This window comes from Leishmania infantum, chromosome 7 (genome assembly GCF_000002875.2).
Source record: "Leishmania infantum JPCM5 genome chromosome 7".
Lineage (NCBI taxonomy): Eukaryota > Euglenozoa > Kinetoplastea > Trypanosomatida > Trypanosomatidae > Leishmania > Leishmania infantum.
This window is the reverse complement of record NC_009391.2, coordinates 357,614-377,412: the sequence shown is the minus strand read 5'-3', so window position 1 is coordinate 377,412 and position 19,799 is coordinate 357,614. Positions and strand designations below refer to the sequence as shown.

Here is a 19,799-nt window from a genome sequence, read left to right as displayed (position 1 = left end):
GCTGATGGGCGGGTGATGCTAAGGGAAGGTGGAAAGGACGGAGAGGTGGAGATGAGATGGGATGGAGGGGGGGTACACACGGATGGCGGTGCAATTAGCGCACGCGCACACACAAAGAAAAGGCCAAAGGAATCGCGCGTGGGGACGCACGCCAGAACATGCTGAAAAAGTCGAGTGAGTGTGTGCGCTCGGCTACGGCTACGGCGGCGGCGGCGGCAGTGAGCGGAAGGGGTTCCCGACAACAACCGCGAAGAGTGCGCGGAGGTGCACACAGGAACAGCGGCGCGACAGAGCGGGAGAGTAGAGGAGGAAGGAGAGCTCTTGCCACTTCCGCTACGTAATATGGTGGCCTGGGCGGTACTGGCAATGAGAGGGGAGGGGGCTGTGCGGCAGTGTGCGTGTGGCACACAGCGTGTCGGGTCTGAGTGCCTCACACGTCCTTGCGCGCCTCTCTCTCTGCGTTTACGTGCGAGTGAGGGTGCTCAGTCTCAGACAGACGCGGCTGGTTGTACTGCGATGCCAGCGCGTATCCGATAGCAATGTGACTGGGCATCGCGGTGGTTGTTGTGGTAGAGGAAAACCACAGGGAAACACATGCGAATGTGTGTGTGTGTGTGTGTGTGTGTGTGTGAGCCGTTGATGAGGAGATCGGCGGAGGATGGACCGGCAAAGGAAAGGGAAGAGATGATGATGATGATGACCACAGTGCCACGACTTGCTGGATTGCCCATGTAGGACGAATCCGCTGTACGTGGAGCGCAGGAGTAAGAGGCGTGTGCAAGCACGGACGGGCAGGGGAGGGGCCGTCGGAAAACAAAACGAAAAACGTGAGGAAGCGCGCGGGAGGAAGAGACAGAGAACTGCAAGAAAGCGAGCGAGACAGCGACCGCAAAAGCTCTCCAGCACCCCCACTCCGCCCTCACCTGCGCTGATTCGCTCACAACATGCGTGCTGGCCGGTGTGTCTACCAACTCCCGCGCGAGCAACGGCGAGACAAGAAAACTTATCTCTCAAGCGCACGCGCTTCACACACACAGGCAGACCTTTGCACAGATGCACGAGATACTCTATCGAAAGTCGGAGTCCGCGCGAGTGCGAGGACACAAGAGGGAGCATGGAGAATCACGGAGAGGGACGGACCCGTAGTAGAGACAAGACGCAGAGACTCCCAGAACGAAACAGAGACAGACACACGAAACTCCGTTTATCAACAAGAGGAAAAGAAAAACAGCAAGAGGTATAACCGTGTAGCGTAGCTGTGCCCCTACGCCCGATGCTTGCCGTAGAACAGGAGCTCCACTTCTCTCTCGAGCCCCGGCCTTTCACAGGCACCGCATCCGCGTGGTGCGAAGCACCGGTAGACACGCGTTGCAGCAGTGCGCCGGCCCGGTCGCCCGAGGAGGGCCCGTGCCCTCAAGCGCCACCCACCCACCCCGCGCATCGTAGGGTGGCTCTCAGGCGCCCCACACCCAGCAGGCGGTGCGAGGGTCGGGTGTGGCATACGCTCGAGTCGCGCGGGCACTTTTTGCCTATCATGTGGATGGTGCAAGCGGGCTCGCTCTCGCAGGTCTCTCCGATGAAACGCCATCCAGGGTGTGGCCGCGAACATCCGCAGCGATGACTCGCTCTGGCCTCCCCGACACAGAGTGGGCACTGGAGCCTTAGATACCACGCACTGAGGTGCCCCTCCATCATCCGGGGAGAGAGAGGGGGCCACCGTGGCAGAAAAGCGAGGAGACACTTCACCGCACAGCCACGCAGCCACATGCGAAATAAAAATAAAAAGATAAACAAACATAACGTCATTTATATGTTCACGCACACACACATGTATATTGTCTGTCTCTCTCTCTATATATATGTGTATATAGATATGCGATGCCGGCCATGCGAAGAACCAGCGGAAGAGGAAGCCTATTCGGAGCAGCAGCAGCGGCAGTTGTTACAAGTCGCCGCTATCCGTCATGATGGCGCTCTGTCGCGCTAAGAAAAAAACAGAAAGGGCACCATGAACGCGGGTCGTCCTCTACCAGTGCCGCCACCACCACCACCATCACCACCTGACCAACCACCCCACTGCAGCAGCCATCACTGTTAAGACAGAGCCATCTAGTTGGATGAAACGAAGCACCATCACCACCGCCGCCCGCCCTTATCCGCCACCGCTGCTCTCTTACTCCCACCCTTCGCTCCTCTCATGCTGTTCCACCAATCGAATCGGCTGGCAAGGGTGGGGGAGGGAAGAGGGGGAGGGAGAAGAGGGAGGGAGAGTAGAGAGGGAGGGGGAGGGGGGTCTATGGATAAGGATAGGACGCGCTACACGTGCACAAGCACAACGCACTTCGATACTGAAGAAGGGCGCAGAGAATGGGAGAGAGAAGAAAGGAAGCACAGGGGCAGGTGTGGTGCTGGCGGCAGCAGCAACAGCGAGAGCGAAGAGGGCCGTCAGCGCTTCCTCACTCTCTATCCCGCTCTCGCCCCCTCTCAGTACGAATCTAACTCTTGCCGCCGCCGTCCCTTCGCTTCCCCTCGGTGCTCCCTCGACCTGCAATCTCGCCATCGCCGCCGCTGAGCATCCGCTGAAGAACGCGCTGCAGCATGACGGTGTTCATCCAAGCCGCCAGCGTGAGCGCCACCGCCAAGGCGTAGCGCGACACGGCCGTTCGCACCAGCTGCAGCATCTGGAAGGATAGATGCGGCGGCATCCACAGCGCACTGTTGCCGATGCTCACCACGCCGTACTGCACGCCCGCGGCCGTAGACACTGTTGCGCCTGCCCGCGGAAGCGTCAGTCGAGTGCCAACGGGGTGCACGCCCGCGACGTTGATGCCGCAATGCACCTGGCTGCAGCCACTGACAGCGCTGCCTCCGATAGCAGTTGTACCACCCACAGAGTTGACCACCGGCGAGGTGCCGTAGAGAGCGCGCCACACGGCGTACATGGCGAAGCCAGATAGCGTGGCGCACCATCCAACCATCATGAGCTGCTCCACTTCACGGGACGTCCAGCGAGAGCCGAGCAATTCCTGTTGATGGTGAGCGCGCTGCAGCTGCAGCTCTGCCTCACCACCCGTCTTCAGCCACATGCGGTAGTTGTCCGCCAGCTCCGCGGACAAGCCCATGAGCATGTCGTAGGACGTGTTCACCTGCTCCATCAGCTCGTCGTCACCGCCAGCAACGTCGGGGTGCAGCTGCTTCGCCAGTGTCCGATACGCCTGCTTCACATGCGCTGCCGTCCACTCGCGCACAACGCGGCCATCATCCTGGACGAGTTGAAGGGTGCGGAACGCATAGTAGATCTCGGCGAAAGACGGCACCGCGGCTGTCTCGCAATCTTCATTCGCTTTCTCTTCCTCCGTGAACCTCTCGTGCGCGCTGCTGCTGCTGTCGGCTGCACTGCCTTCACGCGCATCCGGCCGGTGCTCACTGCACTCTGCTTCGCGTGCAGCGCTGCCAGCTGCCGCACGCGAAGCGGCACCCTCAAGTTGTGGCGTAGCAGATGCGGCTGCCGTGGCGGCGGTTGGACCGTCTGCGCTAGCGGCGGAGGAGTAGCAGCGCCTCGCTGTGTGCAGCGAGCCGGCTGGGGTGGCGACGGCGGCCCCGGTGCTAGACGAGTCCGCAGAGGTTGCCGCCGAGCCAGAGATGATCGACTGCGCGGCGCCGCAAGAACAGGAAGGGGAGGCGGACGCGAGCAGCACAAACGGCGTTGCCGCTGGCTGTGTGTTTGCTGCTGCTTCAAGCGCCTTCATTGCCGCCGCACATCGGATGCCGGAGCGCAGACGCGCTGCCAACCCACGGCGCTGGGCGCGGGTAGTCCAAGTGCCGAAGTGACCGCCACACAAGTCAGCGTCGCCCGCCGCGGACGCCAACACCGGTGCGCGGTAGTTGCGTGCCCGACGCCATTGCACGAGTTGCGTGAGTACGCGCACCGGCAGCCTGGCCAGCTGCGTCGAGGTGGGCGCTGTCTGCAACGACAGGCTGTTCAGCGCCTGCACGGCTGTGGCCCTGGCAGCCAGCATCGGCAGCGACGGCGGCGTTGGGGCGACGGAGGAGGAAGGGGTGTAAGACAAGGCATCTGCCACAGATCGCCGCCGCATATGGGAGTCGGTAAGCTTGCGCATCTTGTGCAGCGCACGGAGTGGTGGTGGTATGGCAGTGAGAGCAGCGGAGGCGGCAGCTACGGCGTCTGTGGTCGTGGTCGTGGCAGCGACGGCGGCGGTGGCGGCCGTGCCGCGCGCCGACGCAGCAAAGCCAGCCGCGGTCGTGCAGCACCGAGCACGCGAGGAGCGTGTCGGGTAGAGTCCCATAAAGATAGGGCGCATCGAATCTTCAGAGAATGCAGGGGAGCTGAACGCCAGACCAGGCAGTGGAATGGACAAGCCGCTCTACACACGCACGCACACACACACGGAGAGCGTGAGGGAGGATCCGACGGACCGCGAGTGCAGAGAACCGATCCGTGAGGGAACGCAGGCAAGCCTATATCGACATGCACACACACACGCGCGCACGCCCACAAATGAAAAGACGGTAGTTGATCTTAGGCGAGTGGCACACGAAGAAGAAGGCGATGGCGACGACCGCAACACGAAACGTGGGAAACCCTTCAAAAACGAAAAAGAAAGGCGTGGCGGCAGTGGCAGTGGCATTGGAGAGTCACACAGCCACGCAACAAGAGAGCTGCAGCCACAACGAGACGAGAATAAATAAAAAAAAAACTGATTTGTCGGTTGCCTCTCTGCGCTTAACGTGTGTTATGCTCTCTTCCACGCAAAGAGAGAGAGAGAGACGCGTCTTCTTCTCGGGGGCTGGCGGTAAGAAAGGCGGACCAAGGACAGGTGAACTCGTGTTGCGGACCTCGGAGTAGCCCGGAGATGCACACGGAGACCTTCGTGATGGCAAGAGCGCGTCTATGAGGAGCCGCGGCCAATAAAGAAGGCAACGAACCGGAGAAACAGCAGCCACAAGATGAGTATATATATATATATATACGGAGCAGAAGCGCGGAAACAGCCGGTCTTGGCCGGTGGAAAGGAGGGGGGAGGGTTCAGTCCCGCGTTCTCCTCTCAGCATGCGCTACAGCGCAAGTGCCACCCGCCACCACCACCCGCGTAGTGTGCAAGCGTGGCTTTGTGACGGCAGTGATGTAATGTCCTCTGTTATGTGTTGAAGGAAAGCAGGCGCTGGTGTCTGTGTCTGTGTCTATGTCTCTGGCTGTGTGTGTGTGTGTGTGTGTGCCCAACGAAGGCACCCGCTCTGTTGGTGAAGGAGGCGGGAGGATACCAAACACACAAACACAGGGAGGGCGGGGCGGGCGCAGCACGCTAACCACCTCCGTCCACGATTTACGGTTACTCAACTCCGGTCGTCTAATGTAAAGGCAAAGCCCCACGTCAGGTCGTGGAGATGAGGCGTGGCACGTACACACAACACAGCACAGCACAGCACACGCACGGCCGACCCACCTATATACACATAGATGTATGTGTGTGCGCGCCTTGTGTACGCGTTAGGTGTACGTGATGGCCTATGGCGCCGCCGTCGCTGAAGCCTGCTTGCCTGCAGCAGGAGAGAGGAACGCAACGGCAGTTCGCCGCAGAGGGTGGGGGTCTGCAAGGTAGGGAAGAGGGAGCAAGAGAAGTGCTTACTGAAGGCGGTCGTGTATTGCAGTGGTGATGGGGATCAGGGAGAGGGAGGGAAGGATGACGAAGGATGTCGATGGTGGTCAGCCGGAAACATTAAAGGAACGAAGAGAGAAAAGTGCGGAGTGGCGAGAAGTCCGAGCAGTCGGCGCGCTTATGAGTGTGCAGGCATGCCGCTGTGCACTGTTGGTTGTGGTTGTTCTTTGCCAGTCTCGAGTGCTGAGGCAGCGCCTACACGCACGGACGCGAAGCGACACCAGCCACAGCGCGTGCAGGCGAATGGGGTGCATGCCGCCAGGGGTGATAAAGGGAGGGCGCAAGAGTTGGACTCGGGGAAGGAGGGGCGGGCGGGCTGAGGAGAGGCGAAAAAAACAACGCAAAGGCCAAGCCCAGCCCCTTCCCTCCCTCCCTGCTCCGCGGCATCACGGTTGGTGACGACTCCTCTCCCATCCACGACGCCCTGCTAGTCTGCTCTACGGCGTGTTGTCGTTTTGGTGCAGTCGGGTGTGTACGGGTGCATGTAGGCGTGCACGCACGCAGCGTCCGTGTCGGTGCCTGTGCGCCCCCGACGGAGGAGAAGACATTCATAATCGAAACATGAAAGCACAAGAGAGCTGCTGCGCATGATGATCCGCCAATGCTGACGTGTACGTTACGCGGAGAGAGAGGCAATGGCGGAGTGGTGGTAGTCATCGTGATAGGGAAGGAGGGGGAGAGAGAGGGGGGAAGGAGGAAGGAAGAAGAAGGAGCGACGTGTTGTCATAGGCGGGCTACGCAAATACAAAAAGAAAGCAAGACGTAAAGGAAAGAGAGAGAAAAAGGACGGCGAGGTGCTTGCGCGTGCGCGCATGCGACGTCGACTACGCCGCGGATGCACACACACACACACACGCACACGCACATGCACATGCACACGCGAGAGAGCAACACGGCTGCGGGGAACAAAAAGCAGTCAGAGGGACGGGAGGGGAGATTGCGCGCAAAGGCGTGAGCCCCGCGCACAACTCTGACGACAAGAAGCCGCCAGACACAACGCAGACACACGCACAAACGCCTACCCGCACACGCATATACACATGCGAAAAGAGAAAAGGATAACGAGCATCACACCAGAAAAATCCAAACCCGAAAGCAGACTCCCTCCCTCCATATACACACCGTCCGTCCGTCCGTCCGTCCGTCAGCCAGACCCAGACAGCCATCTCCACACGTCCGCATACAAGCAAGCTCACACACATACATAAGCATACGAGTAAGGCGGAAGAGCACGAAAAGAGCGTAAAGAATCACATGAAATACGTAGAGAGAGAAGGGCAGTGGCCCTTCTGCAGAGGGTGTCTGTGCGTGTGTGTGTGTGGCCTGTGCCGATGGGGCAGATACACAAGCAGGAAGAGGTGTGGTGGGGCTGGGCGGGATGGGGGCAGGGGGGAGGAGCTAGTGAGTCGCTTCTGCAATTCAGTCCTCTGTGATGTTTGTTGGTGTCTGCGCTGTGGCTGTGGCGGCCCGCTGCTCCGCCTCGCCCGCTAGCACGGCCCGCTTTTGATATGCCTTTCTTTATGAAGGCGGCGCCAACAGACGCGCTCGGTACACGGACGGCGCGGTTTGGTGGTGGTGATGATGGGATCGGCGGCAACGGTGATGACGACCACACGGAGTATAAGTGGGCCGCGCGCGCTCTCCCTCACACATGGACACGCGTAGCGTCTTCCGTGGAAGGCGAAGGGAGGGCTGTGGGTGGTGAGGGCACTGCCGACATGCCCGCATTTCGTGCCACCCACAGCTTCATGAGGCGCAGCCGTCTTACACACACACACACACACAATGGCTGGCGGCGCTTGCTTCGTGCCCTCCTTCCGTTGCCGCGGAGGTCAGTAGAGAAGGGAGGGGCGACGGAGCCCTTCAATCATCGCTGTCTCAGGCGCTCGACGCGTTCGCTGCCGACGCCGTTGGCGAGCCCTCTCCTCTCGGAAGGTGGAAGCCCGCCTCATTGCTGTCCAGCTTCAACTCATCCAGGATGGCGATCCCCTTCGAATCGTACGTGCAGCGCCAAACCGTGCGATGCGGCACCTCGACACCGATACTGCTCTCCGCCGAGGTGCTGCCAAAGTAGGCAAGCAAGCAGCGCAGCACTGCCTGGTGCGCCACGACGACAACGACCTTGTCGGCGTTCTCGAGCTCCATGATGACGGGCTCCAGTCGAATGACGAGGTCCTGGTAGCTCTCGCCCTCGGGGTACCGGAAGCTGTACTTGTTGAGCTTGCTAAAGTAGTCGATGAGCGGGTAGCGCTCCTTCACCTCGGCGTACGTCATGTCCTCGCATACCCCGGCGTGGATCTCGTTGAGGCTGCTCCAGCGCAGCGTGCGGATGTTCAGCAGACGCTCGCTCAGTTCAGTGGTCTGAATGGCGCGCCGCAGCTGGCTTGTCCACATCTCCAGCGTACTGGCCGTGTTTGGAGAAGCTTCAGCTGCCGTGCTGCTGCCCTCGTCGTTGCCGGCCGCTCCCGAGCGAAGGCGTTGTTGATTGTGATGATGTGCGCGCTGCACACGGTCCACGTGTTCGAGGTGGCGCTTCAGCGAGTCAAGGAACTCGAGCAGCGCCACAGCGTCCCGCATGCCCTGTTCCGTGAGCGGCGGGTTGCCACCGATGCGGCCCTCCACGTTGTAGTGGCTCTCGCCGTGAAGCACAAAGTAGATGGGATGCTGGATCTTCACCTGCGACAGGTTCATGACGTAAGAGATTATGCGGCTGGCCAGGTAACCAGAGATGCCGTGGGTCTCAATCGTGCTCGAGTTCATGATCTTCACGTAGCCGCGCGTCCGCGTCGACTGCTGCCGGTGGTGCGTTGACTCCGGCGACGTCGTGGGCGGGCAGGCAAGCCCCGTGTCACGCTCGACCGACGCCTTGGCATCGAGGCCATTCGCGATGTCGGCGCTCGCGGCAGCCCCAGCAGCACGCGCGGTTGGCGTCTGTAGCGCGTTCTTCTTCGTATTGGGAGCCTCCGTCAGCGTCTCGTAAACGCTCTCCAAAAATGCCAGCCGCTCGCGGAAGTCGTCAGAGGCCGACGCGGGGTCGATGACGCTGAGCGGATACTCCATCGGATCGCGAATCTTGCACCGCACGAAGTCGAGCGGGTCCTCCTCGGCGTCTCGGATCACCTCTATGTAGAAGAACTGCGTCGCCAGTGGGCGGAACAGCGCCTCCGCCTCCTGCCTCAGCTCCTCTGTAATGAAGTCGTCGTTCAACACAACCACCTCGCCGCCGTGCTGGAAGAAGAGGCGGCAGTCCTCTGCAAATCTCTGCAGCGCGTAGCGGTACAGGCGCCGAGCGACGCTCGTAGGCTGCTCGATGAGCTCTCGGAAGTGCCGAGTGCGCAGCACCTCCGGCGGCGGCGGCGGGAAGCCGTCGACGCCGGCAGCCGTGCGCGGCGACGCCCCTGCAGAAGCCTCGAGGCTCGGCCCGCCGCCGTCGCTCGTCGTCTCCGCTGACATGGCGGCAGTCGACGAGTGCCGTGCGACGAGACCACGCGGGCCATTCGCGGTGACGTCGGCCACCGCGTGAGCGGGGAAGCGCGTCCCTGATAATAAAGAGGCAGAAGCAACGTCTGATGCGGGTATCGCGGTGCTGTCCTCGAGCGAGGAGGCCGTGTGCGCCTGCATGGACGGGCACACGGGTGATGCGCTGCAGTCGAGGCAGACAATGGAGGTGCTCGCGGACGTCAGTGGCCCTGCAGCGACGCCAGTGTCGGAGAGGGTGCAGGTGTAGCCGTACCCTGCTGTGAAAGCGGCGTTCGCGGTGGTGGCTGTCGCCGCAGTAGTCTTCGTCGCAGAGGGCGTGGATGAAGTCAGCGCGGACCCGCTGCTCAGGCTTGCAGTCACAGCACACCGCGCGGATGCGTTCAGGGACCCCGTCGCCAAGTCGCGCGCGGCCGGTGTCGAGCTGGTGTGCGCAAGACAGTTTGGCCGAGTAAACGCGGGCGGTGCCGGCGCTATGCTCGCAGCAGCCGGTGAAGAGGCTGTGGTGGTGCCCTCGTCAGCTGGCGTTCCTGTAGGTCGCGGAATCCCATGGGAGGCGCCTCGCTCGCCAGACAGCACCTCGTCGGCGACGATCCCTTCACGAGCGGGCGCACTTGCCTCCTGCTCCTGCTCCTTCTCCTGCTCTGCTTCTGCGTGCGCGCCGCAAGCCGCCATCTCTGGGTGCGCCGCCTCCCAGTCTAGCAGCATGCGGCGCCACGCTACCTGGATGTTCTGCATCTTCGCGCGGCTCCCGTGCCACCCCAGCAGCCGGCAAATTTTTTGCGCCAGGAATGTCTTGCCGCGGGCGGGCAGGCCCATCATGACGATGATCAGCGTGTTGTTGCCGCCCTGGGCGGCCGTCTTGAAGTACTCGGGCCCCTGTTGCGACGTCGGTATCGTATACATGGGGAGCTGGCTCATCAGTTCACAGGGCATATCGATTGAAGCGGAGGAAGAGGTGTGTGGTAGCCTCGAACCACCGGCCACCTTGTCGGAGCTGCCGGTCGTCGGCAAGAAATGTGAACCCGGAGGGGACTCCGGCGGCGGCGGTGCGGCGGTGGTCGATGTGTGGGCCAAACTCTCCGCCATGGCGCACCTTCCAGCGTCGCTCACGCCTTCCCCGGCGTCCGCAAGCCCGACGACGCGGGCGACTGGACTCGAGGACGGGTCCGACGGCGCGGTCGGCAGTGGTGTCTCCAACGACGCCTTCCCGCTGCCCAGGGAGACACCACCGGCGACGTCACCCAGCGGCGGCGGCGAGGAGGCTGTCGGCGACACCTTGAAGGCGGCGTGCAGGCGCGCCGTGGTCACACCCCCTGCCCCGGCTTCCATCACTATGGAGCGACCAGCAGCTGTGGTCGGCTGCTGATACACGCTGTTCTTGTGAATGTTCAGTGCGTGCAGCTCCTGGTAGTCTCTTGCTTTGCGCCACGCCCACGTGTGGTACGCACGCGGGCGATGTCCGACGATGCGCTCCACGATGGCCTCGCGATTGAGCCGCGACAGCTCCGGAGAAAACAACGTTTGGTATGTCGTGTCGATCAAGTTAACCGGGGTCTGGAGGGATATGAAGCTCGTGGCCGAGCTGCAGTCTGCTGTGAAGGTGTCGTAGCTGCGAGTGCTGTGATTGCCGCTGTTGCTGCTAGAAGGGCAGCTAGAGTCGCGACTGCCACTCCTGTCGCTCGTGCCGGAGTGCTGGACCAGGAGCAGGTCTTGGGAGAAGGTACGCGGGTGCGTGTCAGCAGCTGGCGCAGCAGCAGTGGTAGTAGTGGCTTTGGGTACCACCGCTTTCCTCGCTCTTGCTGGGTGGCTATGATGGGTACGGCGATGAGCGCGGTGGCAGTGGTGATGATTATGGTGGCGGCCCGCCCGGTGCGGGCAGGGGGTACTGTCCTCGACTGCGACGGTTTCTGCGTGCAGATGGGCGACAGAGCGGTGCTGCCGCTGTGGGCTGTCGCGACGCAGGTCACCGTTTCGCCCCACCGCGGCGGTCGCAACGTCTGCCCTCGACGGCTCCTCGCCGGCTTGAGAAGACAAGTTTTGGTAGTACTGCTCCGCATCCACTGCAGGACGCGCGGTGGGGTGGGTGGCACCGTGGGGCACCGCCGCGTTCATGGAGCTCGCTGCCGTGGCTGTGGGCTCCAACTCGCTCACAGGCGCAGCGATCCGCTCGCTGCTGGTGCTGTCGTGGTCCAGGGCACTGACGCCACCGTTGCTGCGTTGCACGTGGAAGTGTCGGGTGGCCGTTGCCCTGGCATCCCCGTTCAAAACTGCAGCATCAGCAGCAGGTGGTGATGATGGTGACGGCGGCGTCACCGCCGTGTGGGACTCCATAAGTATATGGTCCCTCACAATGTGTATGGATGGGGATAGGCCTGTGTACGTGGTAGCGGTGATTGTGGTCGTGGGCAGTGGGGGTGAAGGAAGGGAATCGAGGGTGGTGCCAGCGAGCAGCTGCGCATAATGGGTGTGCAAGCGCGTCGGAGTATCGGAATGAGAGCGGGCACGCAGGTAGGAGGGGGGGTCAGCGCAGCGGGGCGGACGGAGATGCGAAAGAGGATGTAGTCACCTGCACCAAAGACCGAGTATCCACCGTACACTGTAAACGAAAACAGTGCTTCGCCGGATGAAGAGACGCGTGAGTTGCGTGGCAGTGGCGACGATGGAGCTACTGAGAAAGAGGGACAGTCCGGAGAGGCATGCACACACCAAAAGAAGGAGTGCGTGTGTGTGTGTGTGTGTGTGTAGCAGCAAGTGTGCGATATCAACCAAAGAAGAGAAAGAGAATAGACGTTTATGGAAAGCAAGCAACGACACAGTTCGTCGGTCTCAGTCCGTGACGGCGTATGTGTGATACGGCTGGCGAAGGAGGAGGGGAAGGGGGAGGGGGAAGGTTGGGGGTGGCGGCGCGCGCGCCTTTGTGAGCCGCTGATTCGAGTGTGCGTGCACGTGTATGTACGCGTGTGTGCGAAGATGGTAACGTAGCCGAAAGATCATCACCGTAAGAGCAGGAGATTCGCAGGAAGAGAAGGAGAGAGAGCTGGCGTTGGCGATCGACAATGCAGCACTGGCGATGGGTGGCGAGGGCCTGGTAAGCGTAGATCGCATGCAAGAATAGCTGGATGCGTGGCAGAGGGGAGAGCGAGCGAGCTTCACTCCTGCAGGGCGTGAGAAGAGAAAGCACAACCACAGAATTTTCTACGTGTGCAGTTGATGTTTGTATGTGTGCATGCGTGCGCGTCTCTCTGCACCTGTGAGGAAGGGGGATCACTGGCCACGTTCCACACTTCGTCTCCTTACGCCCTTCCACCTGACGCCCCTCCGCCTCACCACCATTCTTACTTCTCATCCAGCTGAGCGCTAAGCACATGCACATGCGCACACTCGCAGACAGGCACACCTGTCCATCCCCTCAGCCGCTGCTGCTGCTGGTAACTCTCTTCTGTTGGTTGTGGTGGTCGCGCCTCCTTTTTACCTTTTTTCGCCTTCGCTGCGAAGCTGGCTCGTATCCGATTGGTGTGCAGGAGGCTTCGGTGTTTTGACTGCACGCCCCGCCCTCACTCCACGCGTCGTTCATGCGCCGCCTCTCTCCTCGTCACGCCGGCGAAGGTCCTCATCCTTCTGCATGCGCATGCGATACGATCGAACCGTCGCCGCCATCATTACCATCGCGGCCGAGAGGGTAACCAGCAGGAGGAACAGCAGGAGCGGCCGCCCCACGGCACGGTCTACGATCGCCTTTTCCTGCGCACGGCTTTTCATCAAGATGTACTGGCGCAGGTGCGGGTTGGAGCTGATCTCCGGCGCGACGCGCGCGGCGCTGTGTGGGTTGTCGTAGGAGCTGCCGTCCATCCCCGCAAAGCCTGGTCGGCTACGGTAGAGATCACGCACCTCCCTCAAGCTGGATGTTGTGACATTGAAGAAGTGCAGGCCCAGGCGGTTTGTGTTGCGCGGGCCGCTGCCGGCGGCGCGGCTGCCGTGACGCTCCTGATGTCCATCCCCGGCGTCACCTCCACTTGTTGACGCTGACCTGCTATCGCCCACCGTGCCGGCGCCCTTGTCGTTCTCGTAGACCCTCCACGGCGGCAGGTCGTCGCGGATGCCTCGCCGGCGCATCTCCACGACACGAGCTTGGAATTCGTTCAGTCGGGCAATGCGGCGACGGCCCTCCTCCGTTCGGGCGTCGAAGAGATCTTCGTCACCGTTGCCGTCGCCAGCGCCACCGCTCTTGTCACGACCGCCGCGGTGGCGCCGACGACGGTGACGGTCGCCTTGGTAAATCCGCTGCACCTTCGCGTACTCTTCCGCCGTAAACGTGAAGTTGGCGTCGTGTGGGCCACGAAACCGGCCTCGCACATCAACGCCACCGCCCTGCCCCTCCCCGCGTAGAATATGCTGCCGCACGCCGTATGGGATCCGCCGAAGGAGCTGGTATGCCTCTGTGCCAAGTCGCATGCGCTCCGCCGCGTGTGCTTGGCTCCTGGTGTTGCTGCTCGTCTCGTCTGAGCTCGACAGCGCTGCCGCCCAAACAGCATTCGTGTCGGGGTGGTGTTGTATGGCAAAGGCTTGAAAGGCTCGCTTTACCTCCGCATCTGTGCTTTCTTCGGCGAGTCCCAGCGTACGCAGAGCAGCGCGGAGCTCGTCTGCGGCGACGTGCTGCTGCTGGTGCTGCGAGGTGCCACTGCTCACACACCGATACGAGCACACTGTAGCAGCCACACCCCAGTTGGCGCCGCGGGTGCGCATCGCCATAGTGCTGCCGCGCACGCGCACACTGGTCATCCGTGTCATGAGCCCCACATGGACCTCACGCGCGGCAGATGCTGGGCACAAAGTAGCGTTGGCGCAGCAGCAGCGAAGCACACGACCATGGAGCTGAGGCGACATGTGCAGGCGCCTCTAGATGAGCGTGAAACGTCCACCTCGTTGTGCGCGTGTGCGCCTCAGAAGTGCTGAGTTGCTGTGCAGCGCAGTCACGGCGCCGTCGATGCCACGAAGCCTGTTGCACGCACGATGCGCAGACCCACACACACGCAGACACAGGTTTCTCACGATCTCCTTTCCGCGTGTTTAGCCCCGCTTGGGTTGGCATGAGCCACCACCGCCACCCCGGCGGGTGCGTGTGGGGGAGGGGTGGGGATAACAAGGGCAGGTTAGCCATGTCCCCGCCAGAGTGAAAGCGCATGTGCGCAGAGCAGATGGCGAGAGGGCAGGAGAAGGAGGTACACGTGAAGAGGAAAAGAGCTCTGTGCAAGAGAGGTCCAACCTTGAAGGCGCGAAGAAGGGAAGGAACGGAGGCAACACCTTGTTCCGCTTCTCTTCCCTGTCACGTCTCATCGACGTCTGCAAGGCGTCAGCGCACCGACACACACGTGGCGGCCTCCTCCCTTCCCTTGTATTATGTTTGCCGTTCACCAGGGCACGCGACGCCGTTGTCGCTCGCCTCGTCTCTCGCTCTCTTTTCTGACTGGAGTTACACTTGGCACGCAACGCGCATGTGCGTCCACTGAAGACCATCTATTACTGCTGCTGCTACTGCTGCTGCATGGTCCGGCCGGTGCCCGCCCTCACCTCGCCCCCGCTGCTGTTGCTGCTGCTGCCGCCGCCGGTGTATGGAGGCATCCACACACACAAGCGGGTCCACACACAAGCGGGTCCACACACGCACACGAAAAGCAAGACTCGGAGGCCTACACCTGTGGTACGCGTACATGCGCACGCCAAGCATGGGAAAGCAACGGCACGCAGACACGCACACATGCGCACACAAATTCCAAAAAAAAGGAAGACGTGTGTACGCGCGCGCGTGTGAGGGTCGTGTAATGGGGCTGAACCAGAGTTTACCAGGGGCGGACGAGGTGCGGCAGGAACAGAGGGAGGAAAAGAGGGAGAGGAGTGTGTGGGTGTGCCGGTGGAGGAAGGAGGAGGGAGGGTGCAGACAAGAGCGAGGAAGACGCGCTCACGCAGAAGAAAGAACGCGCCTCACGCGCGAAGGACGAGCACCAACACGAAAAGAAAACGGGAAAAATGTTCGAGGAAACAATGAAGAGGCAGCACAGCTGCGCACGCACGCACACACACATATGAGCATAGACCCCCAGGTTCGGGAAGAACGAACATGCGACACACATGATATAGACGATGGACGTAAACACCCTTCTTAGCGTGCAGAAGAGCAGCTGCGGAGGGGAATACAGTGTGAGAGAGAGGGAAGGGAAGGGAAGGGAAAAGGGTTTCAGCTGCTTTGGTCAGCGAAGAAAGGGAGAAGGCACTGTCATGATGGGTCGTCGAGGGAGGAAGGAGGGAGGGAAGGTGGGGAGGGTGCACCAGGGAGAAAGTAACAGCGATGGAAGTAGCGGCGCCGGAGAAGGAAAATGAGCAGATAGAAGAAATAGGTGTGTGTCTCTGGCTCATTGAGACGTTCGCAGAGTAGATGAGACTCTCTCGCAAAAGCACGCACAAGGGCGAAGGTGAGGAGGGAGGAACCATCAGGAGTGCTGCAGCAGTCACGCCTTGACACAAATGGCAGCAGCGCGGGACGGCCCGCGTGAAGAACGCGGATGCATCATCGCACGCCCAAACATCTATGCACGTGTGTATGTAAAGATGCAACGATGCGTATGCATATACATATATACTACATACATACATACATATATACATACATATATATACATATATACATATATACATATATACATATATACATATATACATATATACATATATACATATATGCATGTGTACTATATATATGTGTGTGTGTGTCTATACACATGCGAAGACGACGACAGAGGATGCAGAAAAGAGGGGCGGGAAAAGAGAGATGCACGCGACGCAGATTTCCGCTTCTTGTTTTCCTTTTGTTTTATGTTTTATGTTTTTTTTTGGGGGGAAGCGGAGAGGTGAGGGGAGGAGGCAGGGGCAGGGCCAGGGGCAGGGGGGCGTAAGCAAAGCAGAGGTGTGGTGCGAGTGAGCAGCAAAACCATATATTTCAGCACTTACGTATATATATATATATACGTATATAACATATATATGTGGGCATACACGCATATGTCTAGGTATGGGTATATACGTGGGAAGATAGCAATGAAAAGGGTGCTAGGACACCGAAGGAAGACAATATCCAGCGCATGCGCCGAGTCGCCGAGAGGGAAAAAAACGAGGGAGCAGAGGAGATGGGCGGCGGCGGAAGTGCATGCGGGTATGGACCACCGAAATGAAGAGCAAGAATAATAATAAGCATGCGGCAGGGGTGGGTGGAGTCGAGGGGTTAGGTGACGGGAGTGGCATACGACAGCACACTCAAAACAGAAACGGCGAGGTGCGAAGAAGAGGGCAGGAAGGCGGGGGAGCAGGTTAGAGGAGAGGACACATGGGAGCAAGGAGGATCACACAGGGGAGAAGGAGGGAAGAGGGGGAGAAAGAACGTGAAGCGTTGAGGTTTGTCCTCGTGAAGCGGAAGACATAAATACATGCCCACACGTACATAATATGTATACATATATATATATATATGGATATAAGGATATGTGGAGAGGGAACAAGCAAAAAAAAAAAACAGCGGGAGTGGGAAGACGGAAGGGTAAGCGGAACGCCCGCACACCGTTACGACACATTAGAACACAACAAGACGCTCGCCACCAGCGGGGAGAGAGAGAGGAGAGTTGAAAACGCGAAAAGGACACACACACGCGTATACGCACATTTCTGTAAAAGACGAGTTATACCGTAACGAGTGCTGAGTGGGGTGTGGGGTGTGCGGGGGGGGGGAAGAGGGAGAGCAGGCACACAAGAGAGGGAGCGACTCGCTTGGCTTGTCGTTGCCTCTCGTCTCCCTCATCCCTCTTTGCCGCCGCCGTCTCACTCGTCGCACCCCATCCAGCCCATTGGTCGAGTCCCCAGCGATGAGGCGGCGGTCAAGCGCTCAGCAGGAAGCACCGCACAGACACAGCCACGGACGCGCGGGCGGCTCCTTCTCTCACTCTTATTCACTCGCCCTCTATCGCTCTGATGCTTTTGCTTGCGCCCATCATGATTCTCTGTAGCGAGGTAACACGGGCATACACCCACACCCACGTGCAGGCAACCGAGTCGCCCACACGTGGCAGCGGTCATATCCCCAGCACCGAGGCGCGCACCCTTGCCAGTGCCGGATGCCGAAGAATCTCAAGCGCGCTGGGCCGCCGTTGCGGATCCTTCTGCAGGGTCCACTCGATCAGCTGTCGGCAGATGATGGACAAGTGCGCCGGGATCTGGTATTCCATCGCTACAATACGGCAGCGCACGTCGTACACCTGCTGCGGCGTGCGCGTCAAGTTCGACGGCAGCACCGTCCCACCCTGCACTAGCGGATCGAAGGGCAGTGATGCAATGAGCTTGTAGTACAGCACCACACCGCAAGCCCAGATGTCGCGTGCCTGACTGTCTGTTAAGCGCCCAGGCTGTGAGTGTGGCGAGGCTGGCGTCACCGGGGACCGAGAGCCGGTGCACATGAGCGAGTTCGGCAGCTTTTATGCTAGTGTTTCCGGCGCCAGGTAACCCGGCGTGCCCGTAGCGGTCTGCAGTACCTGTAGGCGGCTCTGGTACACGCCGCAGTGGCGACACGTGGTGAAGAGCATGTTCAGCGGCGGGGCCCCGCCGCCAACCGATGTTGGGTGCCCGGTCGTGGCCGCGGAGCTCGAGTTCATGGCCGCATCTGGCGCCTGGGCCACGATCGAAGCATCGCCGTGGCAATTGCTGCAGATGCCGTACGATCCCAGCGGGGAGGGGGGGAGGGGGGGCAGCAGCGCGTGTGTCGCTGCCGAGGGGCGGAGAGGTGTTGCTGCTGCCGCTGGGGCTCGAGAGTCACACGACCGCCGCTGCTGCGCTGCTTCTCCAGAACACACCCGCCCATTCCTCCCAAGTGTACCTGCATGCCCCGCTTGGATAGGTACGTGTGGTCAGTGCTAATACTGCGGTGCACGACGTGATGCAGGTGCGAGAAATGCACAGCCATGGCAAGCTGGTAGAAATAAAAGAAGGCGCCTGCCTCGGGTAAGCGCCCGTGTTCCAGGATGTTTTGAACGCTGGTGGGCATAAAATCCCGTATCAGGCATATTTTCGAGGCACTTCGCATCCTATCGTGTATGAGCAGCACGTGTCGGGGGCAGCGGAACCCAAGCGGCACATCGGCGTCGATGATGGCCACCGCTGGGAAGGCGGAAGTATGCAAGACGGGACTGGCTAAAGGGGTCGAGCTCTCCAACTCGGCTAAGCTGTCGTTGCTGACGAGCACGCTTTTGCCCTCCTCTTGCTCAAGGGCGCGACAGAGAGCTCGCAGATACGCTACGCTGCGGCCAAGCACACTCTCCTCAATGCCAATACGCGCGCTAATGTTCTCCGGCGCGACACGGTCCTTCAGGAAGGCCTTGGCACGGAGGTGCCGGTTGGGATTTTAGACCTCGTGGCCCTCCGATATCACGAAGCCATCCTCGTGACTCACCTCGGTGAGGAGGTAGCAGCCAATCTGGTTTGGATGCGCCTTCATGATGGCGACGTCTACGAAGGCTCAAGCAAGCAAGCAAGCCATCAAGAAAAAGAGCGGAGAGCGGAAAGATGAGGCGCTGCTGCCTGCTGCATCCCTCCTCCCTCCACTTCCTCCTCCTTTCCCGTTCGTGGGCCGCCGATGTTTTTTCTCCAGTATTACTGTTGTTTACCGTTGGCTTTCCTCCATCTGTCGTACCCGTTCGTCGGTGCTGCTGCTGCTGTTATTGTTTGGAGGAGGGGAGGGGGCGCTGTTCGCTACGCACGCATACGCGCACACAGAGAACTGTAAAAGAAGACGGCGCGTCGTGCGTATGTGTCACTGAATAGATGCGTGGGGTGGAGAGGTGGAGAACGAGGGTGCGATGTGAGCAGTGCCTTTCTCCTGACGTAAATCTCTAAATGCATTGCCTTGTGTGGGTTTTGTTGGCCGTCGTGGTGCTGCTGTCGCCGCTACCATGTCCTGTCACTCACTTGTCGCGCGTCCGTCGTGGTGTGCGCCGGCCCTTGCGGGTGCGATAGCACCGGGCAGAAACAGAGGAGCCGACAACGCGAAGCCGACAACGAGGAACGACGGAAAAGGCGTAGAGAGGCGAGGAGGCGAGCACCGCGGGATGCGTCCTTTTTATTATATCTCCCCCCTCCCTCCCCTTGCTCCGCGCACACGCGCACGCACGCACGCTCACGATTTCGTGCAGCTCTCTTCCCTCCCCCCTTGGCTTCCACCCTGCGGAATTACACAGAATACAGCAGAACGGCAAAAAAAAATTAGAGCAGAGCGAGAAGGAGGAGGGAGAAACTATGGTGTGCGCGCCTGTGTCGACGGGTTCTGGCGCCAGAGCGGAAGTGGACCTGCACGCACCTCTGGCTTTCCTTTCGAAAGCAAGGACGCACGAGAAGAGGAAGGTTTAGGCAGGTGCCTACACACACATACACAGGCACATGCACATGCACCCAGGAGAAGATGAAGGGCACCGGAACAGAGCCGCAGGGGCAGTAGCAAAAAGGGGGAGAGGTAAAGAAGAAACTGAAATGGGATGAGGATGGAGTCCTCAACCAGCAGCGAGGGGGTGGTTTGGTGGTTAGGCTGATGCGTCGTTCATGTCGGAGGGAGGC

General features: G+C 60.4%; 3 protein-coding genes and 1 pseudogene across 4 annotated transcripts; all 4 read right to left on the bottom strand.

Moving 5' to 3' along the window:
* Positions 1-2,495: 2,495 nt before the first annotated feature.
* On the bottom strand, positions 2,496-4,322 carry LINJ_07_0880 (DNAJ-domain transmembrane-like protein; the record flags this gene model as incomplete). Its single annotated transcript, XM_001463257.1, has 1 exon — positions 2,496-4,322. One exon carries the CDS (start codon positions 4,320-4,322, stop codon positions 2,496-2,498), a length of 1,827 nt encoding a protein of 608 aa, XP_001463294.1.
* A 3,234-nt stretch (positions 4,323-7,556) lies between these two features.
* On the bottom strand, positions 7,557-11,489 carry LINJ_07_0870 (6-phosphofructo-2-kinase-like protein; the record flags this gene model as incomplete). Its single annotated transcript, XM_001463256.2, has 1 exon — positions 7,557-11,489. The coding sequence occupies one exon, from the start codon at positions 11,487-11,489 to the stop codon at positions 7,557-7,559; it is 3,933 nt and encodes a 1,310-aa protein (XP_001463293.2).
* A 1,239-nt stretch (positions 11,490-12,728) lies between these two features.
* Positions 12,729-13,610, bottom strand: LINJ_07_0860 (conserved hypothetical protein; the record flags this gene model as incomplete). Its single annotated transcript, XM_001463255.1, has 1 exon — positions 12,729-13,610. The coding sequence occupies one exon, from the start codon at positions 13,608-13,610 to the stop codon at positions 12,729-12,731; it is 882 nt and encodes a 293-aa protein (XP_001463292.1).
* Positions 13,611-17,248: 3,638 nt separating this feature from the next.
* On the bottom strand, positions 17,249-18,687 carry LINJ_07_0850 (annotated as a pseudogene). Its single transcript is given in 2 exon segments — positions 17,249-17,848; positions 17,851-18,687. Coding segments are annotated over 2 exon segments (1,437 nt in total).
* Positions 18,688-19,799: the final 1,112 nt, after the last annotated feature.